Source organism: Gavialis gangeticus, unplaced genomic scaffold (assembly GCF_001723915.1).
Source record: "Gavialis gangeticus isolate Ggan-Ray unplaced genomic scaffold, GavGan_comp1, whole genome shotgun sequence".
Taxonomy (NCBI): domain Eukaryota; kingdom Metazoa; phylum Chordata; order Crocodylia; family Gavialidae; genus Gavialis; species Gavialis gangeticus.
In genome coordinates, this window is record NW_017729000.1 from 26371286 (window position 1) to 26385014 (window position 13729).

The 13729-nt window shown below is 39.6% G+C and overlaps 1 protein-coding gene across 3 annotated transcripts in view; it reads right to left on the bottom strand.

Moving 5' to 3' along the window:
• Positions 1 to 13729, bottom strand: part of ATP10B (ATPase phospholipid transporting 10B (putative)) — a 396833-nt gene that overhangs the window by 4315 nt on the left and 378789 nt on the right. For all 3 annotated transcript variants that reach the window (XM_019506484.1, XM_019506483.1, XM_019506482.1), the window contains 7 exons: positions 6712 to 7027; positions 4765 to 4841; positions 4494 to 4619; positions 3002 to 3202; positions 1419 to 1499; positions 1200 to 1304; positions 607 to 794 (listed from right to left, as the gene is read on the bottom strand). In XM_019506484.1, the coding sequence (XP_019362029.1) occupies positions 607 to 794; positions 1200 to 1304; positions 1419 to 1499; positions 3002 to 3202; positions 4494 to 4619; positions 4765 to 4841; positions 6712 to 7027 (1094 nt within the window). The remainder of the gene's footprint in view (positions 1 to 606; positions 795 to 1199; positions 1305 to 1418; positions 1500 to 3001; positions 3203 to 4493; positions 4620 to 4764; positions 4842 to 6711; positions 7028 to 13729) is intronic.

A 13729-nucleotide genomic window follows, 5' to 3' on the forward strand; every position in this document is an offset into this window, starting at 1 on the left:
AGATAGCAAGCCATGATTTTGGGCATAGGAAGATTGTTTATATATAAAAAAAACATTCTTAATTTAACTGACACAGTTTATGATGCAAACTGCAATATTTAATGATATGTGATAATGGAGTAAAGTAATGGAAGTAATACAAGATTATTGTATTCAAGATTTGGGAACAATTCAAAAGCTATCCTAAGAATGTACTTATTAGCCACCATTAGCATATTGAATATTAATACCCATAATAATGAGCATTTTTATAGCTGTTTGTCACTGGTAAATCTCAAAACGCTTCAAGAGGATTCTTTTTTTCATTTTATTGATGGGAAATGGAGGTAGAGAAACAAAGTGGTTTATATATTTAAGGTTATATTAATTGCATGAGTCAGTGGCTGAACTGGGACTAGAACCCACATGTACTGAATCCCCATTTGCTGATTTTTCTGCTTTAGAACTGACTCCGTTAGGCGGGCTCTCTACTGGATTAAATATGCTTCTGAGGCACCTATAGGAATGGTTGCAGTTGATACAGATAAAAACTTTTGCTATTTTATCCTAGTGTCCACAAATTCCTAAAAAACAGTATTGAGAAGGAAAACAAGCAAATGTTCAAACCTCGGTAAAAGAGCAAGGACTGGTGTAATGAAACATAGTAAATAAAACCTAGGATCTGACAGCTGATTCTCCATAATCCAGTAGGGGTTGGTGGGAGGGTTACAAACAACACAGACAGCATTGTAGACTGTTGAGATGAAGAGGTAAAGCACAACACTTCCAATCATTGTGATCCAATGAAATAGTGTCTGTGAACAGAAATGGAAGCAACAGTAATAATATTAACAATTGATGCTAACTCTTAGGAGAGACAGATGTGCAGTGTGACTGAAAGGAGGAACATCCCTGAAGAGTCATGTAACTGAAAAGTGAAGCAGAAGAAATACACCCCCTTCCTTCATAAAAGTAATTCACAGGATGATAACTTCCAAATAATATGATCTTCCTAAAGCATATGGTGCAATGCTCCCATTCTCATGTTTAACTACACAACTCTTTATTGTTCTGTCCCAAAGGCACTGTATAATCAAAGTCTGTTGGTATTCCAGGGAGGCAATTATCTCTAGACAAATCATCATTTTTGACTTATAGCAATATCTCACTTGCATATAAAGAAAGCTTGAGGTTAAATTGTCATATATTCACATACATACCCAAGTTTTAATTTCTAGAGCTTGGTGTAGGAGAATAGTCAGGAGGGAGATAGTATTGATGGGAGTTCCAAATGTGAAAACATCAATGTCAGAACCCTCATATGTCTAGAAAATGGAGAGATCCAGATGAACCTTGATAATTCATAATACATTGCTGAACAGATTGGGATTGTTAATTCATTTTTGTTAAGAGACAATTTGAATACTTTGTGTACTTACAAAATAAGGGACAAAGAAGCAGATAAGACTCTGGTAGAAGGCATCCAGCATGGCAATGATAAACGTTGACAACTTGTAGATCTGTAGGAAGTTACGGACAACCATCATTGTCACAGGACAAACATTGTTTTCTCTCATGCATTAATTCATCATCTTTAAGAGCCTGAACACCTATAAAGGTTATCAGAGTGGGCCAAATAATATTCTTTAAATCACGTTTCCATGGATCATTGAATTTTGGTAAATGTGGTGTCTCCACCTTTCTCAAGGCTCTTTCTCTCACTCTCGACTTTTAATGCCATTGCTCAAGGGGACACAGGCTCACAGTGATGGTGGCAGATTTAGCAGGCTCTTTCACTTTGCCAGTGAAGCAGTCAGACTGCCAGAGCAGCAACAACTTCATGTTTTGAAAAAATGGAGAATACTCCCCACAAATGGCATGGAAGAGGATGGGAATGTCTTTATAGACTCTTTTGGCAAAATGACTTCTCTTCCACACTTTTCACTCAAAGGGCTGGATTCTCATAATATCAGGTGAACACAATCTGAATGAATGCTCAGTAGTGCTGAAAATTATAGCCCAGGTGCATTAGGACTATATTTCCACAGTTTTGCAATCTAGAATAGAAAGGTCAAAACAGGCCCTTTGGGGAAAAATATGGTTAACTGCTAGTAATTAGTAGCTGAGTCAAATTTAGGCTCAACATTTTAAAATGACATAGGAAAAATAGGGAAAATACATATGCATGTACATATATGAACAGTGCATATAAATTAATAAATAAAAAGATCAGCCTGACACACTGGACTTGACAGGGACTTTGAGGAAAAGGTTTTAATAATTGCTTTCATATGCCATGATTTTTAATCAAGCTCTGAGTATTCAAAGTGAAAAATGAAACAGTCCAGACCTGAAGCAGCTTGGACAGTAAACTGTAATAGTGACAAAAAGAGAAGTATTTTGTGCATTAAAAGGTCTTTTCAAAACGTAAGTCCAGAAAAGTACACAAAGAGCCTGCCAGCCTTCTGTTGACATAAAGCCTCTGGTTTACTTGTCACTTTCTACTGCAATCTTCACTTTAAAAGCCTTTCCTTCAGGACTCACCTCTACATTAAAATCCTTCAACCTCACCAGAATTTAACCATGGGACAGCCATGCTGTTTTTGCTTTCATTTTTTACACTGCAACTCTGCTTTTATTTCTTGCTACCTTCCTTCCCCTATTCACGAAAAGCAAATCCTTTATTTAAATGCTCAAACACTTCATCTTTCCTCAGGTCAGAGACATAAAACCTTCCTAATATTAAAGCATATACTCTTTGGGGTTTCAATATATGGGGCCTCATTCATCAGCGTATCACTCCACTAATGTCAGTGAAGTTACATTTCCCCTTCCCATTTATATCATCCAATCAACTTTTCTACTAAGATTCTAGCCACTGGTTTCTTGCAATTACACAATCTTTGGATGGGTACTATCAAACCAAGCAAAGTAGTTTCAAGTTGGGGGAGCATCTAGGTTTCTACTGACTCATCCAACATAACAGCAGAATTGTACCAGGTCAACAACCAGTATGACATACCTCTGAATTTCGCCCTTTTTTGTATAGTTCAGGCAAACTTAGAAGTGTTTCTGCAGAAACATCTCTATCCAACACCCCAAAAATGATGGGAGGTAAGGAAGTGAAAAAGAGGTTGAAAAAGATCATTTGCCAGTAATCAATCATGGTGGCCCCTGAGAATCCACAGAAGAACTGATACCAGAATAGTAGATTGACATAGTTCTGGAGGAGAGAGACAATCTGTTAGTGGTACATATTTTCAGCATCCTGAATGTTCAGGAATGTATAGTAACATGATTAAATTTTGGACTCCTAGAATCAGGAAGTCGCACACCTTCCAGCTTTGCTTCTTTGGATCATCCCTAATTGTGCTGGTATATGTTTCTCTCTTTGGGGTTCCTAGTTGGTCCCTGTTAATAGGTCCTGTGGGGTATAGCATATGTCCGAGCCATCCTTCTTTAAGACGCATCCTTTTCTCCATAGTTATCTTACACAAGTAGCTTGGCCTTTCTATATTTAACCAATGTAGAAAACCATTATGGGATATTTTAGTTTTAAATGGATGCATCAGAGTGTATTCATATTGTTAGGTTTCCTTTAAAAGAGTAATTAAATAAATTATTCATGGTTCTGAGCACCAGGTTATAAATCCTGTAATAAAATTGGGTTTGATTGTGGAATTAAGGGTCTTTTTCTTCCTAATAGAACTGGGGAGCTAATAGTACAGCAGCATCCTAGTTTAGAGAGCTGTTTCATGATGCAAATAACTATCATTTAGGATCTGAAAACATGCTCATTCAGGAAAAAAAGTTTTGCTTCCTACTACAAATTTTAATACTGATAAAGCCATGATTCTTATTTAAAATTGTGACTTAAATGGAAATGCTTTGAATTCTCAGTAAATAGTCTTTCATGCTCAGAGCATATTTCAAGTCAAATGGATTTGTTTGCACTGCTTTGCAGAAATTGTATTACTATCAAGTTTAGCCACTTTACATTATTCTTCAATGCATAGCTCATTTGCATATACATTAAACTTTTAATAAAAATGCTAGATATGACTGCACCAGTGCTTGCAAGTGGTTCCTATAAAATTAAACACAAAATTTCACAGGTTTCACAGGCGACTGTTGTCTAATGGAGAGTCATCTCCCATTTTCTCAGACTAATAATCTTCCGTTCTTTATGTAAATGGGTAGTACATTTTACTTTGAGACTCATGGGTATTAGTGGAACGTTTCTTGAGCTAGTAAATGCATGTTACTAAACTTTGACATTTTCCCCCCTTTGGGATAATATTGTATCAAACTTTTGCAGTGAAAGATTTAGATACTGCTTTTCCCAACACTTCAGAAGTTCAGTAGCAGGCGTGAATATGGAAGCAAACAAACTAGTTAAGTGCAGAAAAAAGGAATATTAGTTTGATGGAAGTTAAAAGAACATGCAGAAGTACTTTAAGATAGCTTAACTGAAGTAAATTAAGGGATTCAGGATCCTTTTTGACTTGACTTACCACATTTTTGTAGAAGTAGTAAATCACCATCTTTGCCAAGCGAGAATAGCACCAGTGTCCATGGACGAGAAGCAGCTTCTTGAGGTGCTTAAATCGAGATATTGCAAAATCACTGGCCATCACAGCCTCAAAAAAACAGTATCAGAATTGTTCACTAAAAATCTGTTTCTCTATCCAATATGTCAAAGTGAAGCAGCAACCTACTACTGCATACATTTTGCATGGAAGTTATATAGCAGATTTCAGAAAAGAGACTAACTAAAAGGATTACCTGCATTCCTTCTTGACCAGATATACCAATTCCAATATCAGCCACTTGAATCATGCTCACATCATTTGCACCATCACCTGGAATAGATAAAAGAACTGACTTTAAGACATATGAACATTTAGGAAAGAATTATAGTGCTGGTTGGTTCAGCTTCTACGCTTATCTCCAGACAAGATCTAAAAATAAATTACTGATAAATCAAGGGAATCTTAATAATAATGTGCATCTCTAGTAAGGTGGCTGATGCCCTGACTTGTGGTTAGTAGTATGACTGTCATTTGGTCAAGAAAGGTAAGTTCTATTTTCAGTTTGGAAATCTACTTCCTCTGAGATTCTAAATACTTTAAGTCTTGGGGTGAAATTCTAACCTAACTAAAGCCAATAGCCAAATTACCACTGAATTCAGTGGAGCAAAATTTTAATCTCTGTACTTTATACTCTGAGCATGTAAGGTCACTTTGGTGTCATCAGTCCTAAAATTTCCCTGACAGTAAAGGGCAGATAAAGTTATTACCTTTACATAGGTGATGAGACTTAGTTAAACTAAGTGAGTGTACATATTATATAGTGGACTTAGTGACAGAGTAGGAGATACTTATGGTTATGTATTTGAATTATAATATTTTCTCAAATTCCTAAAGCACATGCCATTTGTTATGGACTTTATACAATATAAATTTTCTTTTCCAGGTTCAACTTATTGACTCTGACCTTCCCCAAATCCACCAACTAAAGCCACAAGTGAGAACAAAATTGTCCATCCTTCCCCTTCCCCATCAAATTACAAAAGGCCTAAAATGCTCAATTTTAGGCAGACACCAAGCAGGGAGAATTCAGCCCGAGGGAATATTTTTAAAAATGATGAATGTGAGAAATAGGGTTTATAACATAAACTGTCTTACAGCTAAGTATTGTGATGACTTGCTAACAAATCTGATCTTGCTCCATCTAGCAAGCACTCTTTGTTGCTTGGAATTCAGTAAGGAAGCACACTAATACAGTAATAATTATATTTTTTCCCCTGGTGAAAACCAAATAATAATGTGAAATGCTTTTTTAGTGATCCTTCCTGTAAATTTCTTTGACTCAGTTACAAAGACACATAGAAATACTGCAAATTATACAGTGTAAAAAAACTTATTTTAAGACAACAATTCAGTCCACTGTAATTTTGGAAGAACATTCATGATCAGCGACTAGAGGACAAATAGTTAGGTTTGCATGTAATCACATAGACTGAGCGAGGATTGATTAGAAAAAGAGCATAAACACAATGAAGTTTATATTTTGAACTCTGACAAAAATCTAGAAATTCAGATATTTATCAGTCCTTTCCTCTCACGTTATGTTTTATTTGATTTATGGAGCATTTTGTGTTAAAGGGGTTAAGTCAGCTTTGCAAGAATTTTTAACAGACTTTCTTACAAGTGCTCACACATGATGCTTCAAGGATTTTCCATTAACTACTTTACATCCAAATGAAAAAAATAAAGTAAAATCAGTATCTAATACTGATCTGGGTATATAACTTTGTTGACCAACTCAGAAAAAAGGCAGTAAAAGGGAGTAATTAAAATACAGAACAGGAGCTCTTATTGATTGTCTCCCCTCCTTCTTCAAAGCTAGAATAGTTGGAAGCAGCTTCTGTGGGAGGGGAGGAGAATGAGTGGTAGACCATGGAAAGCGAGTACTTTTTAGTGGGAGGTGAAGCTTCTCCACAGCAGCAGAATGAGATTCTTCCTGAGCAAATTTAACTTACAATACATAGCTGTTTGCTGAGGTGAAACAATCTGACAATCTTTTTACTACGTCTGTGTTAAAGGAAGCTTGAACCTTAGTGTGCAGATTATATAGCAATATTCAGTATACACTCATAACCCTCAATGAAGTAAACAACCACATGATCAAATTAGCATCAACGGGCAAGAGACAAAGAAAACTTAGTACCTATGGACAGTGTCATGACATTTAGTTGCCTCCGAACTAGTTTGACCACCTTGCTCTTTTGGAGAGGAGTGGCCCGGCAACACAAAACTGAGTGGCAGTACTTTGTCAACAACAGAAACTTCCTTTCCAGCTCCCCTTGGAAGACAATGTCCAATGTTTTCCCATCGATAACCAGCCCAAATTCAGGAACAGGGCCTGTGGACGCTGGTAGAGAAGATGGCAGACCAATGCCAAAGAACGTCCGTTTGCTTTTTTTAACGCCACAGTTCTTCCTCACTTCTTCCAAGGTCAATTCCAAGAGGGATTCACAGGTTTCCTGTGAGAAAATGAGTATGCTATTGAAAATGTAGCTATTTATCACTTTACAATATAACCAGTAGACATACTGATGTAAACATCACGGGAGCTTTATGACCAATTGGTTGCAGAAAGCACTAGTTTACCAAACTGGAGATTAGTTCAATGTTATTACCAGCTCCTCCATCCACATGTTAAAAACACTGAGAATCTTAGCAGCTATTGGTCTACAATATAACCATTAATTTAAAAAGAAAAGAAAGTACATATTAGAAGACTGAATCTACTTTTCCCTTTGTAGTGCTCAGAATTTGGAGAAAAAAATTATTATTTATTGTTGCATGCATGTAAGGAGTATGAGGCATTACTAACAATAATGAATATAGCCTCACCACTCATGTGAAGGATGGTAAAAGCTCATTCATATTTCTGCAAAAAAAAGGGAGTCTGCCACAGAGAAATTAAGAAATCCAGATTAGTAAGAGCAGTCAGGGATTTTTTGCCACTGCTGACAAAGGATGCTGGGCAAGATGGATCTGACACAGTAAATGAAGTTCTTATGATTTAGAAAAACTGGCCTTAACTGCTTCAAATCCTTCAGCTGGCCTGCTAAGCAATGTCAGAAGTTCTAACAGTGCTCATTCCTGTGTTTTAATCCCCAAATGCCTTTCCTTCTTTTTTGCATTTGTCCCATTTTGAACCAAATACATCTTTTAGATGCATACAATCCTTAGCAACTTAAACAGTATAAACATACTGAAGGGGGCCCTTAAACAATTTGGAAGGGTTTTTTTGGTAGGACATGACAAGAACACGGGACAGGACACTGTGCAATCCTATATTTACCCAGGTCTCTACTGGGGCAAACGTCATTTTCTGTGGTGTGGTACTGGCAGCCCAAAGAGCTCATCACTCTTTTTTACCTTCTCTGTCAGCCTTACTGAGTGGTGATTCAGTTCTAAAATGTTATTTTCATTTTATGTTGCATAAAGTACAGGTGTAGGATGCTGCAAGTTTTAAATTACACTTAAGTGGGAGGTTCTGAAATCAAATGTACCTCTGACATCTAATAGAAAGCCACATCAAGCTTGCTTTCTAAAACACTGTAAAAAGTCTCCTGAGCAGAGGCACCTTTTCTCTCTGTGTAAACCAGGAATTATATTGAAAATAAAAGTTCTCTTTTGAATTAACTCTAAGGAGACTGGTTAGTGGTCTGCAACCTGGGAGTCATATAATTTCTAGTGTTTGGTGAGTGTAACAGGGGACCTAAACCCTGTTACTCAGACTCAAGGAAGTGGGGAGAGAAGACTGTATCAGTGCATCTGGAGCAGATGCCAAAGCAGCCCACAGGAAGGGAGGGGATCTCTGGCAAATGGCATCCAGGAGAGAGAGCACTGTGAGGAATATCTGCGAAGAGAATGCGAGTTGAAGCAGCTGGTCTAGACAGAAGGAACAAGCACCAGGGAGATGAGGCTCCTGGCATTTTAAGAGGGTACCGGATACCAGCTGACCCTTGATTAAGGGGTTAGAGACTCCAGTGCATGACCAAGAGGGGAAGCTAGATTACGGAAAGGGGGTGGGACTCCAGGGCGGATAAACACCGTCCATGAGCCTGGGTGGGCAGTCAGGCCCTGCAGGCTGCAGGGAAAGGAGCTCCCACAGGGAAATAGAGGCTGTGGGGACAAAGCTGTAGAGGAGGTAGAGAGAAATGATTTGCTCCTGGGCAGGGACATGATGGGGACTGAAACAGGGCAAGTCAGGGCCAAGAGCCTGGACGCTATTGAAGTGAAGGCTGGAAAAGCCGGGCCAGAGGCAGTGGGGCCATCAGTCAGCCGCCAGAGTAGCCTGTAGGCTAAAGCTAGTAAAGCTGAGGATAAACAAGGGATCAAATGGCAATGGAGTAACAACTGTGAGGCCTGGGCATGCCTGTAGGGGTGGAAGGAGACAGCAAATTTAGCCCTTAAGGCACATAGAGGTGGGGGCAGGGAATGAATATTGGGAAAGAGAAAGAGAGAGGGGGAGCAAGAGCAACTTGGCTCACTGGCCTTGGAGGGCTGCCTCCCCTCATTACTTTCAACAATAAGGCATGGCAGGAGAGGAAGCAGGGCAAGACCCTGGGAGACAGGAGCAAGGGCCTGACAGGATTGGGGCAGCTACTAGGGGGCACCACAGCAGCCACCCTTGGGTGCCACGCTTGTCACAGTGAGTCTATGTAATTAAAAGAAAGATCTGTGTCTAGTGAGAAACTCTATTTTCTTAAAGTCAACCCAGCAAATTTCATTTCCCCACTATCTCTGCCAGAAACTCATAGCTTTCACTGAGAGTTGCCTGTCTCTGGTGACAACTGACATTGTTATCAAGCTTCACTTTTCCTCCACAAAGGAGGAAGTTGGATAATGATAAGGAGCCAAGAATGGTTTGACACTGAGAATCAAACTAGGTAGCAAGTTGAGGAGCCAAAAAGAGTAATGTGCTCAGTTTGTTTGAACAAGAGGCGGTGACAGTAGACTATATAGAGGTCCAGGAAGTTTCCTAACTGTGCTGGAATGAAGCCTGGGTTATATGACTTTAGGGGAAAAAAAAGGCATCCCAAGGTTCCTAACTGGGTATATTTATCTTTAGTGTCCAAGTACACTGTATTGAGGATGAATGCACTTGTCCTTAAGGAGCTATGGTCAAAAAGGTTAATGCTGCATGACCAGAAGGCTAAAAAATGACTTAATGAGAGTAAAATTTCCAATATAATGACCAGAACTTTACTCTAGTAGTGAACTGGCTACTGTGTGCACACTGTGGCCCCAGTTGGACAGGATAAAAAAGCCTGGCTGTGTGTTATGATTCCTACATTGGTAAAAGTTCATGGAGATTTCCCTTTAACTTAACTGGGATGGCTTGTGCCTTTGGAGCAGGAGGAATCTAACATACACATCCACTGTTGCCATGTAATATCAGCTAGTTATGATGACTCCTAAGAAGCCTTTAGGTGATTATGGAGTTGACAATTTTACTAGTAAAATGCTTTTTTACATTAATGTTCTTTTTTATATTACTGAGTTAAAACTGAGGAAGGATAGAAATTATGTCACACTCGATGGTAAACTCCTGTTATCACTCATGTCACAAAGTGTCATTTTTCCGTCTTATATCTGCTGACAGAAGTATCATAAACACCCATTAGAAACCAGAAACTTGAACTTCAAATGCAAAGGCAAGTGTCTGTGCAATGTGTGTATCTCTCACCAGCTCAATTTCACAAGACATTACGCTTAGTAAAATACATAGGAATTTAGGAAGGGAAGAGACCTCTTGAGTCAGTGAGACAAATCCCTCACTATGGCAGACAACTACATCACAAAATTCTTTCATAAACTGATCAGGCTCCATCTTAAAAGCAGTAACTACCTATTGAAAAACTGTTCCAGATGGCTAGAAACCTCCTTCTAATTCCCAGCCTAAATTTATTCATTCCACTTTGCTTTAAGCAGACACGCGTATCAAATGAAATTTACACATTGAAGCAGAGAACATATTCTGTGCCAAATTCTGTATCGTCTTTGCATGCATTCCTATTTCCATTGACATTAAAGAAAGAGACATTTTATAGAATCCTATTCCTGTTTGGGGAGCTGCAAAGCACAGACAAAAGAAGCCAGGAAGTAGGCCATCTAACCAGTCTATAAAATTATACATCATAATAAAAAAATTCAGCACTTTTCATATTCAAAGTACTTGAATTATTTAATTAACCCTTTCCATATCTCTGTGGAGGTAAATAAAAGGTGCAGCTTCTATTGAGAGAGACATTGAAGCAGATAGGATTAATGGGCTTTTTTACATGTGCAAGTGCGGCAGTGCTGGGCGCTTTGAAAAGTGCCCAGCACTGTGACACATGCAGTTGTATGAGTGGCAAAATGTGCATCAGTGCGAAGAAAATAGTGCAGTGTGCTTTTGAACTAAAACACGCTGGAGGTACTTTAGTTCAAAAGTGCACCGCCACAATTTTCTGCATGCTGATACTTATACAACTGCATGTGGCGCAGCACAGCGCATGTCAGCTCACATGCAGAGCAGGCTTGATTAACTGAGTGTTCTCCAAAGTGGCAGATCTCTGGCATATCATGAGACAGAAAGGTATGTGTATAAATGCCCAATGATTAGCCTGGACACAAAAAGACTAAATGAAGGAACTGGGAATCTTTGATTCCACCCAAGACCAACTTAAGACCAACAACACAGATCTCTCTGTCCTTTGACCTCAAAATAAGAATGATTGGAGGTCTAGGAAACATGATTTATAAAAGAAAAAGGTGGAAGAACTGGGATTATTTAGTCTGGAGAAGGAAAAACTGTGGGGGACTTGATGACAGTCTTCAAATACCTTAAAAGTGCTTATAAAAAGGATGGTAGTAGAGTAACAGCCAAGTTAGCATGCTCCAACATTTACTAACATTAGTGTAGAATGGGCTTGAAGTGGCAGTCGCTATGCATTAAAGAATGTATATATATTTAGTGGGAACACGATGCTGAAGCATTCAGATTCACATTGGAGCCAATAATCTTAGTCTGGGTAGCTAGTCATGGATTGAAACTCTCCTGCATAGTTCACCAGTAAGCTGAGGTCAATATTAAATCCATTTATGGCCATTTGTCCTTCAAATAAGGTTCCAATGTTGGTGCCCAAGGTTGCAGCATCCCCTAGCATGGGCAGGGCAGTTCCAGGCTGGGTGAACTCTTAACCTTTCCTAGGAGTTGATCCAGTTTTAGGAGGAGAACATATGTAACTGAGCCTCAGTAGGGTGGGAAAGACCTCATGAGGTGAAATAAGCAGATACTTTTGGATGGCAACAGGTGTGTGTGCACTGGCTGAGAAGGCCATGTGAAGTGTAGAGTGGTGTGTGCATTGATGGGTGATTGGTTACTGGAATGATTGATAGGGGACTGATCAGTCATCCTATAAAAGAGAGAGAGAGAAAGGTGTTTGAGTTGAGTTGGCTGGTTGGTTGGTTGTTGCTGGTGTGTAGAGAGTGGATCATGTGATCATAGTTGTATAGCTCCACCACTGAATGGTTGAAAGTGAGCAGTGTCTCCACCACTCAGGAGTTGGCTGTGTGGTGCATTTCTCCATAAACCGTGTGTGTGTGTGTGGGTGACCCCTGACCAGGGAGGGTTAGAGCATTGTTGACTGTAGAGGATCAGTGTGGCTGTGATCATATAGTGGTGAGTACTCTGCATTGTGGCCGAGGGCTAGGGTTGCAGCCAAAGGCCAACATCAGGCCAGGCTGGAGGGTCAGCCGAATCCCTAATTTTTCAGTCTGTGTTTGTGAGGGAAAGAGTGAGTGCAGAGTGGGTGAGGGTCAGAGGTGGCAACCAATATTTCCGTCTGTATTCCTCGCTGTTCCCATGTGCGAGTGAGCGGTGCAGCTGACAGGCTGTGTGAGTGTTGGCAGTGTGAGAGTGAGAAGTTGCCCTCTGGTGCCCTCACTGGGGTAGAGTGGTTTTGTATTGCAGTTCATTAGTGTTGATTAATGTATATTGTTTGACATTGCCATTGTTATTGTGTGTTGTTTATATTCAAATAAAGATACTTGTTACCCCTCCTCCTTGCCTGTAGTCTAATTTATTAATTATCTGAGCGGCAGGGTAGCACTGGGCTGTAGGCAAACACTTTGCTGAGCATAGGCCGCCCACTGTAAATCCTTTGATTGGCACAAGGGTTGGTGTAAGTGCTTAATTGATTAGTTGCCACATTCCTCATCTAACACAAACTCCCTTTGGCTTAGAGTTTGGTGTTCCAATACATGGGAAATGGGTAAATCTTTCCACGGGGCTCCAGTGTTAACTCACCTTCTGTGCCATTTCCCGTTAGATTGCTAGGAACACCTAAACTCTTATTGCATGGTTCATTTACTTCTCATGGAGTAAATGTCCAGGTCTGGATAAGGTCTCTGAGATAAGCTGGCCATGGGCTGACAAGTAAGTGGACAGTTAGTATCCTCAACAGGTGAATGGTAGCTGCCTCCCCACCTTCAATGCAGCTACAGCAGGACAATGTTTCACAGTGTCTTATCTTGTTGTCTCAAGTTATGAAAAAGCAGTGGTTGAAATGTTTATACTCGCATCTGTCCTTTTTGGCACTTACCCTTTTGCAAGGGTTTGCCCTCCATTTTCCCTGCTCTGCTCTAGTGGTTTCATAAATAGCTATAGATTGCTCCATGGAAAGCTCACTGTACTTTGTTGAGTAGCAGGGACTGACAATGATGACCCTGAAATGCTAACCCACAGTTTGCCAGAGTATGCCTTTTCTAGTCTCTGTAAAACCTCTTCTTGTCAGTGAATACACAGGTAATATTGCGCATATCGACACTATGTAAAAAACAATCTGATCTTTATAGGTCAGTGAGAACTATCTTGAGAAGGGTAAATGTTGCTGACACAGAAGGAGGCTGGGATAAACCTTCTCTAGTAAATGTCTTATTAAGTCTAACCCTATTAGGGAACATGCAGCTATAAAGCTATTGAATTTAAAAGACTCAACACTAGTATGGGATCAGGCACTTAAACTGCCAATTATTTTCCTTCTCAAGCACAGGATTCAAGTAAATCCTGATCATTAAAGATCATTTTCATTTGGAAAAATTCATTGTATTTTATTCCCCAGCAGTCTTTCCTGCCCAGAGCATGGGGGCTGGACCTGATGATCTTATTAGGTCCCTTCCAGCCC